This window comes from Oncorhynchus kisutch, linkage group LG15, assembly GCF_002021735.2.
Source record: "Oncorhynchus kisutch isolate 150728-3 linkage group LG15, Okis_V2, whole genome shotgun sequence".
NCBI lineage: Eukaryota > Metazoa > Chordata > Actinopteri > Salmoniformes > Salmonidae > Oncorhynchus > Oncorhynchus kisutch.
In genome coordinates, this window is record NC_034188.2 from 14,882,691 (window position 1) to 14,902,578 (window position 19,888).

General features: G+C 43.0%; 2 protein-coding genes across 7 annotated transcripts; one reads left to right on the plus strand and one right to left on the minus strand.

The window, feature by feature from the left end:
* Positions 1–860: 860 nt before the first annotated feature.
* On the minus strand, positions 861–8,785 carry hbegfa (heparin-binding EGF-like growth factor a). The gene is made up of 7 exons (XM_031789719.1): positions 8,674–8,785; positions 7,400–7,475; positions 6,280–6,534; positions 4,511–4,706; positions 4,180–4,338; positions 2,727–2,815; positions 861–2,473 (listed from the first exon to the last, which is right to left on the minus strand). The coding sequence occupies exons 2-6, from the start codon at positions 7,440–7,442 to the stop codon at positions 2,743–2,745; spliced, it is 726 nt and encodes a 241-aa protein (XP_031645579.1). The 5' UTR covers positions 7,443–7,475; positions 8,674–8,785; the 3' UTR covers positions 861–2,473; positions 2,727–2,742.
* Positions 8,715–19,886, plus strand: LOC109879767 (RUN and FYVE domain-containing protein 1). Of its 6 annotated transcripts, none has more exons than XM_020471932.2 (15): positions 8,715–9,070; positions 9,412–9,585; positions 9,799–10,018; positions 10,172–10,357; positions 10,670–10,805; positions 16,296–16,397; positions 16,488–16,604; positions 17,013–17,180; positions 17,305–17,402; positions 17,479–17,592; positions 17,659–17,788; positions 17,877–17,971; positions 18,334–18,382; positions 18,597–18,674; positions 18,818–19,886. In XM_020471932.2, the coding sequence occupies exons 1-15, from the start codon at positions 8,737–8,739 to the stop codon at positions 18,956–18,958; spliced, it is 2,142 nt and encodes a 713-aa protein (XP_020327521.1). In that variant the 5' UTR covers positions 8,715–8,736; the 3' UTR covers positions 18,959–19,886. The 6 variants fall into 6 exon arrangements, with proteins under 6 accessions (XP_020327521.1, XP_020327520.1, XP_031645577.1 ...); XM_020471931.2 differs by having other exon boundaries at positions 8,725–9,070; positions 17,464–17,592; XM_031789717.1 differs by having other exon boundaries at positions 8,725–9,070; positions 9,415–9,585.
* The last annotated feature ends 2 nt before the right edge of the window (positions 19,887–19,888 follow it).

Here is a 19,888-nt window from a genome sequence, read left to right on the forward strand (position 1 = left end):
TAGCCAGGTCTGCTTGTGATTTTGCCAGCTCTTCTGTCATTGGCATGAACACATGTGGAGATGATTCATGGAAAGAGAAAATGCTCTTAAATTAAACTTAAGTTAATTAAGAAATGACTTAAGTGGGAACTCTTCAGAACGCTTGCAAGGGCTGGCTATACATCTTGAAGGTGATCCTTGGCCAGGAATCAGGTGCTCTGGTTGAAAGGAGTAGCTGAAGGGTGGGGGGAGGAGAGGAGGGGTGAAAGGGAGGGTGAGGGGAGGGGAAGACAAATATTATCCTTTCTATAATTACAGCCAGTGGACTGAAAGACCTAAAGGACACAGTAGTGTTGTCGTCCCAGACCTGGTCTCTCTTTATGAGGCCACGCTGACACACTCATGCAGGAAGTTAGCTATATAAATACCAGATAGCTATATAAATGGTGACCTTAACTATCAAGGTGAAGCCTAGGACATTAGTATAGAAATATTATTAATCTATAATAACAAATAGGAGGAGTAGCTTGAGGTAAAAAAAAACAACTTCATCTTAAACACCACAGATCTTGAGTAAGATGACCTTCTTCCAATCCAAAACAACGGACCCTAAACTGACAACAGATCAGTGTTCTTGCGTCATGATTCGGAGTTGAAATCACTCATCAGTGTATAGAAAGCAGCTGATATGGATGGATATGAGCTATAAGCTGTGTTTACACAGGCAGTCCAATTCTGATCTTTTGCCCAATTATTGGTAAAAGATCTGATCTGATTGGTCAAAGGACCAATTAATGGAAAACATATCAGAATTGGGCTGCCTGTGTAAATGTAGCCTTAGTGACACAGACAAAGTATAATAAATACAATGACTTTCTGAATTCTGAGAAAAAAATACTTTATTTTCAGAGAAAAAAATGAACACTTATTGACTAGAAATCACTTCAAAACTGCAGGTTGTTTCCAGTATGTTTTTCTTGAGGAGGGTTATTTGTTTTTAAAATGAATTCACATTTTATCATGATCTTAGCATGGATCTCAGTGTATTTTACCATACAGTAAATCACTGAGTATATCCCTAACCACACCCATCATGTTAAAACAAAACAACAACACAACTAACTGGCATGGTAACATAAATAAATAATTGCATTTTTGGAGATGAAATGTCCAACTCGTTTCTCAAAGACAATAAAAACTTCACCATTTGTGTGTGTTTCTATGTTCCAACATTCACTACAGTGGCTGGACTCGACAAGGAGTTTACCTTGGATCTATTCCACATCCTGATTGTAATACAGAAAAATCTAAACTGGATTCTAGATTTTAAACATTCATTTGACATATTTCCTATATTCTATATTTTGGGATTCTAGAGTAGGTTCTATTAAATTCACTTCGATATCTGGATGTTTTGCATGTCTTCTTCACAGAGTCAAACACAATGCAACCACGTCATAATGGTACAGAAAGAGAGACCTGTCAGTGGTCCATTGGTGGAATACACCACAGAGCTGTTTAATCAATCAATTAATAAGTCAATCAACCAACCAAGCACAGTGGTGTGTGTTCTCAGCAGCCTGTAACCAGAGTACCGATATATCAAAGTCAGCAATCAGGTATCCCTATGAGACCAAGAGGACTCTTACTTTGAAATGTCTATTTCTCCAAAATTACTGTACATTTTTTAAATACTTTATCTTCAATTTTTATCAATAAATATGCTTTAACATTTAAATATAAAAACACAATGATGACCTTATAGATAATCTTTACAAACTGGCAGTGCATCTTGGGTGGACGAAGCAGTTAAATATCTGCATAAATACAGCAACATCAACACATCAATAAATACATTAAAAGAGAAGTATATGGTATAAATAAAAGTTTTACAGTACACTAGAAAATGACAACGAACAAACATGTGCAGGAAAATACAAATGTTGATTGGTAAAAACAACACTCCTGTTGAAGAAAGACCAGGGTTTTCTCTGTTTCTGGCAGATGAAGAGAAGATGGTGTCCTTTCAGTCTGAGATTCCTGGTAGTCTTTTAACAAGAAGCAGCACTGAGTCCAGGGACGTTTCCACAAAGCATCTCAGAGAAGGAGTGCTGATCTAAGGTCTGTTCATATAATCTTATTCATTATGATCTGAAGGCTCCTTCTCTGAGATGCTTTGTGGATACGGGCCCAGAAACATTCCTCCTTTTCCTCTCAGCTTCCATATGCTCATCACCACTTCAGTCTTTTCTCCCAGCCAATCAGAGTTCCAGTTTTAGGCAGGCTCTCTCCTGATAGGTGGCAGGGACTACCTCAGAATCCTGAGCTACCCAATCACATCTGTCCATCAGTGAGAAGGGATGGGGCTATATGTACAGGTCACGCCCATCCAGTCCCCCTTCTCTTCCATACCTTCCAAGTCTCTCTGGGTTCACTCTTGGCTTTTTTTACACTTCTTCTTTTCTATTTTGAGGTAGAATTTCCCTATCCTGTCCTGAAATATAGAGGGAGAAACAATGAGCAATCAAGTTTCCTTCAACACTCAGACCGTATGAAAACAAAACCAAAACTAATCTTTCAGCAATCTAAATCCAGTCTCTGTTTCACATTCATACTGTAATGTAGAGTAATGTTGAGGTTTCACTTTCTGTCTGACTCCTATCAATTTAGGAGAGGAAATAACATTTAATTTCAGGACTTGAAAATATAGGATTTTTGTCTTTCCCTGGGTTTCCTTGGTAACTCACCCTTCTCTCCAGCTCTTCAGTGGTTGGGTGCTGACCCCAGTTTCACCTTCTCCTCATTCTCTACGTCGTACGCTCCTCGCTTGTGAAACCTGTAGAAAAACAACAACAGAGTTAAGACCTGTGGATCCTGGAACTGTTTTAAAACAACAACAGAGTTAAGACCTGTGGATCCTGGAACTGTTTTAAAACAACAACAGAGTTAAGACCTGTGGATCCTGGAACTGTTTTAAAACAACAACAGAGTTAAGACCTGTGGATCCTGGAACTGTTTTAAAACAACAACAGAGTTAAGACCTGTGGATCCTGGAACTGTTTTGAAACAACAACAAAAACACCTGTGGTGGGAACAATAACGCTAAACTATGACCATGTTGAACTATGACCATGTTGAACTATGACCATGTTGAACTATGACCATGTTGATCCATGACCATGATGATCCATGACCATGTTGAACTATGACCATGTTGAACCATGACCATGTTGATCCATGACCATATTGAACTATGACCATGTTGAACCATGACCATGTTGATCCATGACCATATTGAACTATGACCATGTTGATCCATGACCATGATGATCCATGACCATGTTGAACTATGACCATGTTGAACCATGACCATGTTGATCCATGACCATGTTGATCCATGACCATGTTGAACTATGACCATGTTGAACTATACTGTCATATGTTTGTTATAGCCTCAACTCCCTTTCCCCTACAATCAATTAGGTTGTTTACTATTAATTTCCTGTTGGCCCATTTCCAAAATACAGTGTCAATACAGACTTTGTCTATCTTCAGCTGCTGCATAATGCAATGTGTGTTGTGTTATACAGCTGCTCTGGTTCTATACATCTCCTGTGTTATATAGTTGCTCTGGTTCTATACATCCCCTGTGTTATACAGCTGCTCTGGTTCTATACATCCCGTGTTATACAGCTGCTCTGGTTCTATACATCTCCTGTGTTATATAGTTGCTCTGGTTCTATACATCCCCTGTGTTATACAGCTGCTCTGGTTCTATACATCTCCTGTGTTATATAGTTGCTCTGGTTCTATACATCCCCTGTGTTATACAGCTGCTCTGGTTCTATACATCTCCTGTGTTATATAGTTGCTCTGGTTCTATACATCCCCTGTGTTATACAGCTGCTCTGGTTCTATACATCCCCTGTGTTATACAGCTGCTCTGGTTCTATACATCCCCTGTGTTATACATCTGCTCTGGTTCTATACATCCCCTGTGTTACACAGCTGCTCTGGTTCTATACATCCCGTGTTATACAGCTGCTCTGGCTCTATACATCCCCTGTGTTATACAGCTGCTCTGGTTCTATACAACCCCTGTGTTATACAGCTGCTCTGGTTCTATACATCCCCTGTGTTATACAGCTGCTCTGGTTCTATACATCCCCTGTGTTATACATCTACTCTGATTCTACTGACCTGAGCACCAGCAGCAGGCCTATGATGGTTAGACAGAGAGAAGACAACACCACTGCCACCACAGCCAGAGCTGTGGTCCGGCTGTATCCTCCCACGTCCCTCCCCTCTGAAGCCAGCGTGAACAGGTGACACCGCTCCCCAGAGTAGCTGGGACGACATCTGCACAAGGAGATCGAAAGAGAGAGAGGGAGAGGGACAGGAGTGAGATGTGATTCATGCAGCATACAGTACAGCAGGCATATTGTTATTCTGGAGAGATAGAGAGTGACAGAGCGAGTTAGAGAAAGAGAGAGATTGACAGAGAAAGAGTGTTAAGAGAGGTATTTCGTACATGCATGATGGAGCTTTGATGTCCCTCAGGTAATGACAGCTGCCATGGATACAGAAGTTCTTATACTTCTTCAGACAAGGGTTCCTCTTTTTTCCTTTTCCCTTCTTCCTCCCCTTTCCACCTCTCCTCCTCTTCCCTTCACTCCTCTCAGCTTCCAAGATGGCCGATGGGTCTTTAGGTTTAGTCGACAATGCAACTAAAAAAGAAAAGAGTACAGACAAGAAATGTCAATCAACTGAATGCATGGACCTAGCCAACACATCTCATAGAATACAGGTTTTATTGTACACCAGATATGTGCAGTGAAATGTGTTGTTTTACAGGGTCAGCCATAGTAGTATGATAAGTGCAGTGAAATGTGTTGTTTTACAGGGTCAGCCATAGTAGTATGATAGGTGCAGTGAAATGTGTTGTTTTACAGGGTCAGCCATAGTAGCATGATAAGTGCAGTGAAATGTGTTGTTTTACAGGGTCAGCCATAGTAGTATGATAGGTGCAGTGAAATGTGTTGTTTTACAGGGTCAGCCATAGTAGTATGATAAGTGCAGTGAAATGTGTTGTTTTACAGGGTCAGCCATAGTAGTATGATAAGTGCAGTGAAATGTGTTGTTTTACAGGGTCAGCCATAGTAGTATGATAAGTGCAGTGAAATGTGTTGTTTTACAGGGTCAGCCATAGTAGTATGATAAGTGCAGTGAAATGTGTTGTTTTACAGGGTCAGCCATAGTAGTATGATAAGTGCAGTGAAATGTGTTGTTTTACAGGGTCAGCCATAGTAGTATGATAAGTGCAGTGAAATGTGTTGTTTTACAGGGTCAGCCATAGTAGTATGATAAGTGCAGTGAAATGTGTTGTTTTACAGGGTCAGCCATAGTAGTATGATAAGTGCAGTGAAATGTGTTGTTTTACAGGGTCAGCCATAGTAGTATGATAAGTGCAGTGAAATGTGTTGTTTTACAGGGTCAGCCATAGTAGTATGATAAGTGCAGTGAAATGTGTTGTTTTACAGGGTCAGCCATAGTAGTATGATAAGTGCAGTGAAATGTGTTGTTTTACAGGGTCAGCCATAGTAGTATGATAAGTGCAGTGAAATGTGTTGTTTTACAGGGTCAGCCATAGTAGTATGATAAGTGCAGTGAAATGTGTTGTTTTACAGGGTCAGCCATAGTAGTATGATAAGTGCAGTGAAATGTGTTGTTTTACAGGGTCAGCCATAGTAGTATGATAAGTGCAGTGAAATGTGTTGTTTTACAGGGTCAGCCATAGTAGTATGATAAGTGCAGTGAAATGTGTTGTTTTACAGGGTCAGCCATAGTAGTATGATAAGTGCAGTGAAATGTGTTGTTTTACAGGGTCAGCCATAGTAGTATGATAAGTGCAGTGAAATGTGTTGTTTTACAGGGTCAGCCATAGTAGTATGATAAGTGCAGTGAAATGTGTTGTTTTACAGGGTCAGCCATAGTAGTATGATAAGTGCAGTGAAATGTGTTGTTTTACAGGGTCAGCCATAGTAGTATGATAAGTGCATACTCTAACCACTAGGCTACCTGGTCCATAAAGTAAATGTAACTATTGGTTGCATAGGAACAGTTGTTCAAATGGAACTGACAATCTACCAGTTAATCCAATGAATGATAGTGCCATAAATCATGTTTATAATGGGTATTCTAATACATGTGTCAGTGAGGATTCCAGAACCTATAAACTATAGGATGGTGATTTTCAACAGAGCAATAAACAAACATAAATCACAGCTCGTTATTAAATACCTCGAGGTAATTCCACCCCATAGTCCCCTGATGCATCTTCGTCGTCTTCATGGTAGTAATCATAGTACTCCTCATCCTCTTCCTCGCTTCCATCCTCCTCCAACACTGGACCCTCCACTCCGTGCTTACTCTTCTCCATCCCTCCCTCCATCCTTCTGTCGCTCAGGACATCCAACAGGTTGATAACTGCTGTGTGCTGCGACCTCTCATTCTCATACCTGTCCACCACAGCTCCACTCACCAACCTCGAGACCACTGGAAAACACAAGGAATCACAAGATTCAATTATTGATGCTACACCATTCACATATCTGTAGTTCAGAGATGTAGATTCCGACTGACACTGTGAAGAGTTCACCCAGGGAGCAACACTGGGTGAAAATACATCATTTCAATGGAAAGAAAAGCTTGTGTTTCCAATGAGCAAAAACTGCTTGAAAATAAGTCATTTCAACCCGTTCTGGCTCACTGGAAACACAAGCTTTTCTTTCCAACACAGTAATTTATTCAGGTGCCAGGAAAATGGAGGGGTTTGAGTGGGCAAGTAGAAACATGTCTCTAGACTGAGAGCCCTGCATGAGGCCCCATGGCCCCTTCAGGTGAGCCTATCAAACTGGATAGTCGAATTTCAGCTCCAAGAACTGTGAGGCACCCAAAAACATCATGCATGTACAGTATTCTGTACAGGGGAGACTATAATCCTGCTTGGCTATGGTACACAAAATGTTGCATAGACAGACAGTTAGCTAATGTACAAGAATATGAGTTAAAAATAAGTATATCCAGTTACATAAAGCATGTTTTAAAATAGAAAGATGACCACACTTTCACGTTCTTGAATAGCATAGGCTGGCCTACACCTTATGAAAATCGTTGACTCTTCTTTTAAAAGTTTAGGAGACTTGCTCAGAAGGTCATGCTTGAGAAGTTCACACTTTTACAGTCAACAAGTGTAACTCCAAGACATGTCTCTTATGAATAAGAAATATACCATTTAGGAGGAATAAAGTCTAGGATAAACTACTACCACCAACAGTTTATTCAATGTTAAAGTATAAACGCTACAGAAAAGGAACTATATAATCTGACCTGATATATACAAGTGTAATTTGACACTAACCAAAGGCATGGACGAGCAGGAGCGCAACTCGTAGAATCCTCATGTCTTCAAACTTCAATCACCACCAACTGTAATTCTGTAAAAAGCACTGTATATCGTTTTCCTTTCTCTTGTACACGTAGTCAATATTTGTTCTCCTGAAACGTTCCTGTCTATTCCGTCGATTCACAGTGCGACTTTCTTATTCAAGATGCCGGGCGCGTATCGGGTAGCCGTTGCGCACTCAAACACAGCCTTTGCCTATTGGGGAAGAGTGGAAGGAGCGCCAGACTAGAGGCGTCACGATTTATATAGACTGCCTCGACCACGCCTATACAGTAGAATACAGTCACATACATATTACAACATGTTTATATGCTATACACCTTATTATAGTGGTTAATACTTACAACGGTTGAAACCATATACATGGGTTATACAGTTACAACACACTAATGTAGGCTAAATGATCATGTGCCTAATTTGTTGACTCTTTAGGCATTTTACTTAAAAAATAACATAAAAGGTGCATTGCTTAACATTATATTGCTGATCATATTTTGTCTCTTTCTGTATCATTTGAATGAAAGTGAATAAAGGACTTACGAAAGGTTATCATTAGACCTGTGACTACATTAATAGAAAACGAATGCAAATTATGACATTTAGGGTCCGTTTTCCAGGCACAGTTTAAACCTGGTCCTGGACTAAAATCCATGTTCAATTTATTTTTTTATTTTTTATTTTACCTTTATTTAACCAGGCAAGTCAGTTAAGAACACATTCTTATTTTCAATGACGGCCTGGGAACAGTGAAGAGTATCTATTGAAATATCTACTTAGTCAGGACAAGACTTAATCTAAAGCTGGGAAAACAGCTAAACATGTTTGAAACTGGTTTAAATAATAACATGATGTCAACCAAAAGCCACTGATCTAAACGGACTTCTAGGTCTGTTTCAGCTGTTTCATCATAGGCCTTCACACGCAATGGAGACACGGGACAATATCAATAGTGACATCTAGTGGTGTGAAATGGCTACACATCTATACCTCGTAAACATTAGCTGTTGTACCCAATACGTAGCTTATTTTTATTTTTTAAAATCATTATATACACCTGAATGTCCTTGTATTCATGCGTAATATTGGTATTTTTGTTGCAATGAAAAAAATATATAATAAGAATAATAAGAATGAAAATACAAATACTTAGCCTCGCTTAAATATGGTAAGAAACACTTCTAATAATGCGAAGTGAATTAAAAAACCACCGAGAATCATAAATTGATTACTTTGGACTTTCGCAAGCATCATAGGCGACTGCTCAGGCCTTGTCACGTGTTCCATTATGAAAAATGGCCGACGGAGTAAGTGAAACAAACACAGCTGCTGAGGAAAGCGACGCCAAAGAAGAGGACCCCAAAGTTTTGGAAGTTCTTCCAGACAGCCACCCTGTTGGCGTTAGCAGCGATGAAGAGACTTCAAAAGACAAACCGGCGACCGAGAGCAACTGGTCAACACCGATCCTGTTGCTGGCACGGAAGGCAACCGAGACGATCAGCAGTGGGGTCAGCTACGGTGCAGCGTTGAGAAACGCCACATCTTCGGGATCTGCCGCGAGCTCTCTGAAGTGTCCGACTAAACAAAACTCTTCGGAGAATGACACCAACGCTAACCAATACCTACCGGGTACGTAACAAGAGTATTGTATTGCACGCCAATGTGGAGGTATATCAACTTAGTAGGTAGTTTCGTGCTGAACCAGTGACTTCACTCTTCTGTATCTCAACCGTCATTAGCTGTAAACACAATACATCAGAATGGCATATTCCAACATCATAAATATAGACGACTGTATTCTAACAGTCTATATTTGTCCGTGGTCATTTCTTAATGTGCTTTTTTTTAAATTACTTTTGAACCGGAAACTCTCCTCTTTCTCGCCTTTCTTTCTCTAGCTCACCTCATTTTTAAAATTTCTCTCATGTCGTTCTCTTAATTTCCCTTTCTGTGTCTCTCTCTATTTGTAGCAGTGAAGGACCATATGGCTGTGGAGCGCTCCAACCTGTTCAGTATGATGAAGCTGAGTATTAAGGGTCTGATCCAGTCTTCTCTAAGTCTGGGCAGAACCCTGGACTCTGACTACCCTCCTCTGCAGCAGTTCTTTGTGGTTCTGGAGCAGTGCCTCAAACACGGACTGAAAGGTGAGACTTGCTCTGGAACAGGGGTGACCGGACAACCCTCAGTCTGGAGCGCTACTAGGTGTGTTTCAGACTTTTATCAGGGTCTTGATTAGCTGAATCGGGTGTGTTAGTGCGGGGCTGGAGCGAAAGCCTGCACAACCAAGTTGGAGACTTGGTAGTTTTCACCCTTTAAAGAACACTACCTAAACATTCACCTTACTTCTCTCTCTGTAGTAAAGAAGTCATTCATCAATCAGAATAAGTCTATCTGGGGTCCTCTGGAGCTGGTTCAGAAGCTGTGTCCTGATTCTACTGATATTACCACCAGTGCCAGAGACCTGCCAGGGATAAAGACTGGGTTGGGTCGGGCTCGGGCCTGGCTGCATCTGGCCCTGATGCAGAAGAAGTTGTCTGACTACCTGAAAGCCCTGCTGGACCATAAATACCTCCTGGTGTGAGTGGAGCTTAAGGCTCTGTTGTGAGAACTAAATCAGTGTAATAAGTATGTAATAAACATGTAACACCGGTAAACATGTGTCCTATTCACGTTTACAGTAGTTATTGTATCTAACTTAATATATCTCTCTCTCCCTCCTTCCTCCCACAGTGAGTTCTATGATCCAGGAGCGTTGATGATGGGGGAGGAGGGAACAGTGATAGGAGGGATGCTGGTGGGGCTAAACGTCATTGATGCTAACCTCTGTATCAAAGGAGAGGACCTGGACTCCCAGGTCGGGGTCATAGACTTCTCCTTGTACCTGAAGGACCCTATGACCACTGAGACCACTAAGGAGTAAGTACAAAGACTCCAGCTACTCTAGTAATAGACTGTTCTCTCTGCTACTGCACGGCAAGTGGTACCGGAGCGCCAAGTCTAGGTCCAAAAGGATCCAACAGCTTCTACCCATACACTATGTATAAACCACACTCATCTCTCTGTGTTCTACCCATACACTATGTATAAACCACACTCATCTCTCTGTGTTCTACCCATACACTATGTATAAACCACACTCATCTCTCTGTGATACAAAGATGAACCACACTCATCTCTCTCTGTTATACTTTCTCTTCTCCTGTAACCTCTCCTTCTCTCCTCTGTCAGTGATACTAAGATGACGGCCATATTGGACCAGAAGCACTACATTGAGGAGCTGAACAGACACCTGAGCTGCTCTGTCTCTGACCTGCAGGCCAAGATGGACTCCATAGAGAAGACCAACGGCAAGCTCATTGAGGAGGTCAGAGGAGCTTCTGTGTTTTGATCCTTGGTAGTGTTTATTAACCCCCTCGAGTTGATGCCTGCGGAAATCAAATTAGCGTAATATCAAATTAGCGTAAATCTGTAAGTTTAAGCTAGACGTGTTTTTCCACTGCATCTGACAATGTTTCCCTTCCGCATCTGAGGTGAAAGGTGGCAGAGCTAGAATGGTGTTTGTCAGACCATGTGACATCCTGAAAACTGTTCTCACAGAAACGTCTGTAGCATGCGAACGGTTTGACCTACAAAGAAAGATGAGACTCACGAACATGATGGTGTTCTCCGTTTTGCTTTACGACCCCCATCACATGACTCGTCCTGAAATCGGTACCGCTGATCTGTCAACTTCTGCCTGTAGTGTCTGAATAGTTTGGGCTACACACTAATATGACCCCTCTGTGGAATGGTTAGTCTCTCACAAACACAGATGAACTGAGCAAAACAGACACTTCAGAACGACTTCCTTTAGATAGTAAAAAAAAAACATCTGTTTAACCATGTATGAAGCTGTTATTCAATGTGTTTCTATGGGCAGTAAGGCCAAATTCAATGTTTCAAATCCAATTGTATTTGTCACATGCGCCGAAAAGAACAGGTTACAGCGAAGGGCTTATTTACAAGCCCTTAACCAACAATACAGTTTTAAGAAAGAAAAAGTGTTCAAGTATTTACTCAAATAAGTAAAAAAAATAAAAAATAATCTGTATATAAAACTAAATATTTATTGATATTAGTTGGCAGAAGTCTTCAACATTATATATGGTCATTTGTATATACAGAGTTCATAATTTCATAACGAGGACAGCAATCACTTTGCTACCGCGCTGCATGGTCGAAGCAGGAGAAGATGAGAAGCTCACTCTGAGTTGTCATGACTTCCAAACAGTCAAACCATTCGATTACAAGACAGGAGAAAATCCACATTTGTGCCATATACACTGAACACAAATATATAAACCCAACATGCAACAATTTCAAAGATTTCACCGAGTTACAGTTCATATAAGGAAGTCAGTCAATTGAAATAAATACATTAGGTCCTAATCTATGGATTTCACATGACTGGGAATACAGATATGCACCCGCTGGTCACAGATACGGTAAACAAAAAGAAAAACTTTAAAAAAAAGTTAGGGGCCTGGATTAGAAAACCAGTCAGTATCTGGTGGGACCACCATTTGCCTCATGCAGCGTGACACATGAGGAATGTTGTCCCGCTCCTCTTCAATGGCTGTGCAAAGTTGGAGGGAACTGGAACACACAGTCGTACACATCGATCCAGAGCATCCCACAGATGCTCAATGGGTGACATGTCTGGTGAGTATGCAGGCCATTGAAGAATTGGGACATTTTCACTTTCCAGGAATTGTGTACAGATTATTGCGACATGGTGATGGCGGCGGATGAATGGCACGACAATGGGCCTCAAGACAATGGGCCTTTGAATTCAAATTGCCATCAATAAAATATAATTATGTTCGTTGACCATAGGTTATGCAATGGGCTCCTGAGTGGTGCAGCGGTCTAGGGCACTGCATCTCAGTGCAAGAGGCGTCACTGCAGTCCCTGGTTCGAATCCAGGCTGCATCACATCAGGCCGTGTTTGGGAGTCCCATAGGGCGGTGCACAATTGGCCCAGCGTCGTCCGGGTTTGTCCGGGTGGGCCGTCACTGTAATTAAGAATTTGTTCTTAACTGACTTGCTGAGTTAAATAAAGGTTCAATTTAAAAAAATTGATAAATGCCTGCCCATATCATAACCCCACCGCTACCATGGAACACAAGCTAGACATCAGCAAACCGCTCGCCCACACAATGATCTGCCCGGAACAGTTGAAACCGGGATTCATCCGTGAAGAGCACACTTCTCCAGCGTGTCAGTGGCCATGGAAAGTGAGCATTTGCCCACTGAAGTCAGTACGACGCTGAACTGCAGTCACGTCAAGACCCTGGTGAGGACGACAAGCACGCAGATGAGCTTCCCTGAGACGGTTTCTGACAGTTTGTGAAGAAATTATTTGGTTTTGTAAGCCCACAGTTCCATCAGCTGTCCGGTTGGCTGGTCCCACCGTTCCATCAGCTGTCCGGGTGGCTGGTCCCACAGTTCCATCAGCTGTCCGGGTGGCTGGTCCCACAGTTCCATCAGCTGTCCGGGTGGCTGATCCCACAGTTCCATCAGCTGTCTGGGTGGCTGGTCCCACAGTTCCATCAGCTGTCTCAGATGATCCCACAGGTGAAGAAGCCAGATGGCGAGGTCTTGGGCTGGAATGGTTACACGCTGTTTGCGGTTGTGAGGCCGGTTGGACAGACTGCCAAATTCTCTAAAACAAAAGATGATAATTTATCTAGCAACATCTCTGGTGGACATTCCTGCAGTCAGCATGCCGATTGCACACTCCCTCAAAACTTGTGGCGTTGTGTGACAAAACTGCAAATTTTAGTGGCCTTTTGTACAAGGTGCACCTGTGTAATGATCCGGCTGTTTAATCAGCTTCTTGATATGCCACACCTGTCAGGTGGATGGATTATTTTGGCAAAGGAGAAATGCACACTAACGGATGTAAACACATTTGTGCACAGACTTTTGAGATACGCTTTCTGTGCATATGGACCATTTCTGGATCTTTTATTTCAGCTCATCAATCAATCAATCAAATGTATTTATAAAGCCCTTCTTACATCAGCCAATCTCACAAAGTGCTGTACAGAAACCCAGCATAAAACCCCAAACAGCAATCAATGCAGATGTAGAAGCAAGGTGACTAGGAAAAACTCCCTAGAAAGGCAGGAACCTAGGAGGAAACCTAGAGAGGAACCAGGCTCTGAGGGGTGGGCCAGTCCTCTTCTGGCTGTGCCGGGTGGAGATTATAACAGAACATGGCCAAGATGTCCAAATGTTCATAGATGACCAGCAGGGTCAGATAATAATTGTCACAGTGGTTGTAGAGGGAGCAACAGGTCAGCACCTCAGGAGTAAATGTCAGTTGGCTTTTCATAGCCAGTCATTCAGCGTTCGAGACAGCAGGTGCGGGGGAGAGAGTGTCGAAAACAGCAGGTACAGGACAGGAAGCACATCCGGTGAACAGGCCAGGGTTCCATAGCCGCAGGCAGAACAGTTGAAACTGGAGCAGCAGCACGACCAGGTGGACTGGGGACAGCAAGGTGTCATCACACCAGGTAGTCCAAGAGAGCGAGAATTCGAGGGAGCATACTTAAATTCACACAGACACCGGATAAGACAGGATAAATACTCCAGATATAACAGACTGACCCCAGCCCCCCAACACACAAACTATTGAAGCATAAATACTGGAGGCTGAGACAGCTCATGAAACATGAGACCAACACTTTACATGCTGCGGTTTTATATTTTTGCAGTTTACATCATTCAGACAGACGGAAGTCAGCTCATGAGTTCCATCAGCAGCAGATTTTCATTTAGAAAATGAATGTGTTTATGCAACAAATGTTAGTGCTTCGAATCGTATCACACCGAATCGCACAGAATCGTTTCAAACTAAAACGTAGCGTATCGGAGCCCAAGTATCCAGATACATGGAATCGTCTTGAAAGGTAGAGATGCACATCTGTAGTTATAACCCTACATATAATGCTTGTGGATCTATTATATAGATGTAGTTGTTATGTGTTCTATTACTATATGTAATGATTATGGATGTTTATAACCATAGTCCTTACAGATGTGTTGTAACCCTACATAGTGCTTATGGATGTGTTAACCCTACATAGTGCTTATGGATGTGTTAACCCTACATAGTGCTTATGGATGTGTTAACCCTACATAGTGCTTATGGATGTGTTAACCCCACAGTCCTTATGGGTGTGTTAACCCCACCGTCCTTATGGGTGTGTTAACCCCACCGTCCTTATGGGTGTGTTAACCCCACCGTCCTTATGGGTGTGTTAACCCCACAGTCCTTATGGGTGTGTTAACCCCACAGTCCTTATGGGTGTGTTAACCCCACAGTCCTTATGGGTGTGTTAACCCCACAGTCCTTATGGGTGTGTTAACCCCACAGTCCTTATGGGTGTGTTAACCCCACCGTCCTTATGGGTGTGTTAACCCCACAGTCCTTATGGGTGTGTTAACCCCACAGTCCTTATGGGTGTGTTAACCCCACAGTCCTTATGGGTGTGTTAACCCCACAGTCCTTATGGGTGTGTTAACCCCACAGTCCTTATGGGTGTGTTAACCCCACAGTCCTTATGGGTGTGTTAACCCCACAGTCCTTATGGGTGTGTTAACCCCACAGTCCTTATGGGTGTGTTAACCCCACAGTCCTTACGGGTGTGTTAACCCCACAGTCCTTACGGGTGTGTTAACCCCACCGTCCTTACGGGTGTGTTAACCCCACCGTCCTTACGGGTGTGTTAACCCCACAGTCCTTACGGGTGTGTTAACCCCACAGTCCTTACGGGTGTGTTAACCCCACAGTCCTTACGGGTGTGTTAACCCCACAGTCCTTACGGGTGTGTTAACCCCACAGTCCTTACGGGTGTGTTAACCCCACAGTCCTTACGGGTGTGTTAACCCCACAGTCCTTACGGGTGTGTTAACCCCACAGTCCTTACGGGTGTGTTAACCCCACAGTCCTTACGGGTGTGTTAACCCCACAGTCCTTACGGGTGTGTTAACCCCACAGTCCTTACGGGTGTGTTAACCCCACAGTCCTTACGGGTGTGTTAATTGCAGGATTTGCTGTGATTAATCGCAAATTCCTCATTTGCTCAGTGTGAACTGTAGTTTAAGATTTTTCATACAAAAAAGCATTACAAGAATATTCCCGTGTTGAATTTGTCTAAAGTAATGGTTAGTCAAATGAGGTAAATTGAGAAAAGCAGACTAACTTCAGTGTCAACTTGTTTTTACATGGCATGGTAGATTTGAGCTGTATAGATTTATTTAGGTGTTTTCAGTGTATTTTAACACTTTCAGACAATGAAAATGGGGGGGGAAATAACCCTACATGGTGCTTATTGATGTGTTATAACCCTACATGGTGCTTATTGATGTGTTATAACCCTACATGGTGCTTATTGATGTGTTATAACCCTACATGGTGCTTATTGATGTGTTATAACCCTACATGGTGCTTATTGATGTGTTATAACCCTACATGGTGCTTATTGATGTGTTATAACCCTACATGGTGCTTATTGATGTGTTATAACCCTACATGGTGCTTATTGATGTGTTATAACCCTACATGGTGCTTATTGATGTGTTATAACCCTACATGGTGCTTATTGATGTGTTATAACCCTACATGGTGCTTATTGATGTGTTATAACCCTACATGGTGCTTATTGATGTGTTATAACCCTACATGGTGCTTATTGATGTGTTATAACCCTACATGGTGCTTATTGATGTGTTATAACCCTACATGGTGCTTATTGATGTGTTATAACCCTACAATGGTGCTTATTGATGTGTTATAACCCTACAGTTGACAGCAGCGACAGACAGAATTAACTCTTTACGGGAGGAACAGGAAACACTGAGACATGAGAATGAGACCATCGTCCAGAGCAACCAGAAGAAAGAGGAGGTCAGGACTCACTGTTTTTACTCTGTGTAACTTTAATCTAACTCGGACAACATGAAGAGCTGGCATTTCACGTCCTGTGTGATGTCCTAGGTGACCCTGGAGGACAGTGCAGTAGAGCTGGAGACATACAGACAGACACGACAGGGCCTGGATGAGATGTACAGTGTGGTCTGGAAACAGTACCAGGAGGAGAAACGCATCAGACAGGTGTGTGTGTGTGTGTGAGAGAGAGAGAGAAACAGTACCAGGAGGAGAAACACATCAGGCAGGTGTGTGTGTGTGAGAAACAGTACCAGGAGGAGAAATGCATCAGACAGGTGTGTGTGAGTGAAACAGTACCAGGAGGAGAAATGCATCAGACAGGTGTGTGTGTGAGAAACAGTACCAGGAGGAGAAATGCATCAGACAGGTGTGTGTGTGTGTGTGTGTGAGAAACAGTACCAGGAGGAGAAATGCATCAGACAGGTGTGTGAGTGAGAAACAGTACCAGGAGGAGAAACGCATCGTGTGTGTGTAACAGCAAGATGAACAACGAGCTCTACATTTCTTTAAGAGACCCTAGCTAACTGCCTCTATAGGTGTGTGTGTTCCTGTACATTATATTCCTGTGTGTAGGAGTTGGAGAGGGAGCTGGAGCTGCAGATAGGACTAAAGCAGGAGATGGAGATGGCCATGAGGCTGCTGGAGAAAGACACACATGAGAAACAGGACACACTGCAAGCCCTCCGACAACAACTAGACCAGGTCAAAACCCTCAACCTGCAGATGTTCCATAAGACACAGGTAACACACTCACACACACACACACACACACACACACACACACACACACACACACACACACACTCTCTCACTTACGCAGCAACACCCTCGTGAGTACACACCTCTTGACAGAATGTGTGTGCAGGACTGTGAGCGTGAGGCCCAGAGGAAGCAGGAGGAAGAGGGACAGCTGGAGGAGAAGATAAACCAGATGAAGACCACCATTAAGGAGATGGAGCAGAGGTGTGTGTGTACAGGGTGGTTTCCATGATGGTTTCTTTGTTTTAACAGGATTGAATTGTAGCCCATGTATTTTCAGACTGCAGAACTCTGAGCGTGATCGCAGACAAAGTGACCAGATGGACATGAGGACAGAGCTGGAGGGCAGGGTAGACTCCCTACAGAAACAACTGTCTGACCTGGACACACTGAGGTACGTAAGCACGGGGATATACACACACACACACAGACGTTGTGACCCACTCCCCTATCTCCCTAGGCTGGGTCTGGAGAGTGATCTGTGCAGTGAGAAGGAGCAGAGACAGGCCATTCAGAGAGCTCTACAGAGAGAACAGGACAACAGCACCGAGCTACGCACCCAACTACAGCAGATACAGGGGCTACACACGGTCAGCTTCTCACACACACACACACACACAGAGAAAAGAGAAGTCTACCTCCTGTTTTTCTTCTGAGCTGGTTTCTGTGTGTCTCTAGGAGCTGCAGGATGTTCGTCAGGAGAAGCAGCAGCTCCAGCAGACCTGTCAGGAGCAGGAGACGGCCTTACAGGAGATGGGCCTACACCTCAGCCAGTGAGTACTGTAGTAGACGGCCTTCACCTCAGCCAGTGAGTACTGTAGTAGACGGCCTTCACCTCAGCCAGTGAGTACTGTAGTAGACGGCCTTCACCTCAGCCAGTGAGTATTGTAGTAGACGGCCTTATAGGAGATGGGCCTACACCTCAGCCAGTGAGTACTGTACTAGACGGCCTTACAGGAGATGGGCCTACACCTCAGCCAGTGAGTACTGTACTAGACGGCCTTACAGGAGATGGGCCTACACCTCAGCCAGTGAGTACTGTACTAGACGGCCTTACAAGAGATGGGCCTATTTACATCTCTCTTCCTTCCTGTGTTCCATCTGTTTATCTTTGTGTGACTCATCTCTCTTGTAGGTCTAAACTGAAGATGGAGGACTTCAAAGAGGTCAACAAAGCCCTGAAGGTAAGGGGTTCCCTGTCCTACATGAACACTTCCCCTAGCCCACCGTTACACCAAGTCTCTACGGAGTTTTCTAGTGAAGAACAGACGAGACATCAGCACTCACCACTGGTCTTAGAATTCTCCTTGTACCTGAACGACCCCCACCTTCACAGCACAGACACACACTCATTTCTGTAATCATTCATGATTGAGCATTGTTGTCTGTGTCCATCAGGGCCAAGCCTGGCTGAAAGATGATGAGGCTACACAGTGTAAACAATGTCAGAAGGAGTTCTCCATCGCTCGCAGAAAGGTACGGCTCTGTCCATCCATCTCTTCGTTGTGGACTCTGGTCTGTGGCAGATGTTTAGAAAGGCCTTTGTATGAAATGCTGTGTGTGTTAACAAATACAGTTCTACTAAATGTCCCTGTTTTTTCCTGTCTGTTTGTCTGCAGCACCACTGTAGGAACTGTGGAGATATCTACTGTAACAGTTGTTCTACTAACGAGTTGGCCCTGCCCTCCTACCCTCGACCTGTACGAGTCTGTGACATCTGCCACTCACTACTGCTGCAGAGGAGCATCTCTTCCTCCTGACGGAACACACACACACACCTCTTCTTCCTCCTGACGGAACACACACACACACACACCTCTTCTTCCTCCTGACGGAACACACACACACCTCTTCTTCCTCCTGACGGAACACACACACACACACCTCTTCTTCCTCCTGACGGAACACACACACCTCTTCTTCCTCCTGACGGAACACACACACACACACCTCTTCTTCCTCCTGACGGAACACCCACCCTCACTAATAATCTTTCTTTCCTCACTGTGCTCAAAGCCCACAGAGAACATTTTAATCAAATTTGAGCAGGGAGGCTGTTTCAAGTTCTGTTTTGCCACTAGCCTGAAATTCAGGATGTTTGGGCACGGTTGACTGTTGAACCCTCTGCTTTATTTTGGGTTAATACTGCCTTTTCTCATATTTTGAAATCCACCCAGGGGAGTTTAAAGTAAGGTTGATAAAGAATAGTTAGTTAGCCAGCTAATTGTCATTGTTACTAACTCCATATTCCTCTAGGATGCTGAATTTAAAATGATAGTTGTAGGAGGGGGTGTAAGAGTATGGAACACGTCAGTATTATGAATGACCCAGAATGCAACAATTGTGGGAAAATGTTAGATGAACTGACCTTCAATAATTTCATTGTTGATTCACTTATTATAGACCTTTTCAAAACTCTTATAGGCGATTATATATAGTTTCACATGATTCTTTCACTTCCATTGAAGCAAAGGAACCAAGTTCATTTCCTCAACCTGCCTTCCTGAACAATTGTGGATTTGTTAAGTTTTTGTTGTTGTAAATGACTACAGAATGTTAACACGTACCAAGAAAGGTCTATTTTAGAATGTGTATAAATAAATCATTTTGTGACTAGTGCTACTAAACAGCATTGGGGCTTGTTTTGAGCAACATGTTTTCTAATTTAATAAAAAGTATCTGAATGTGTT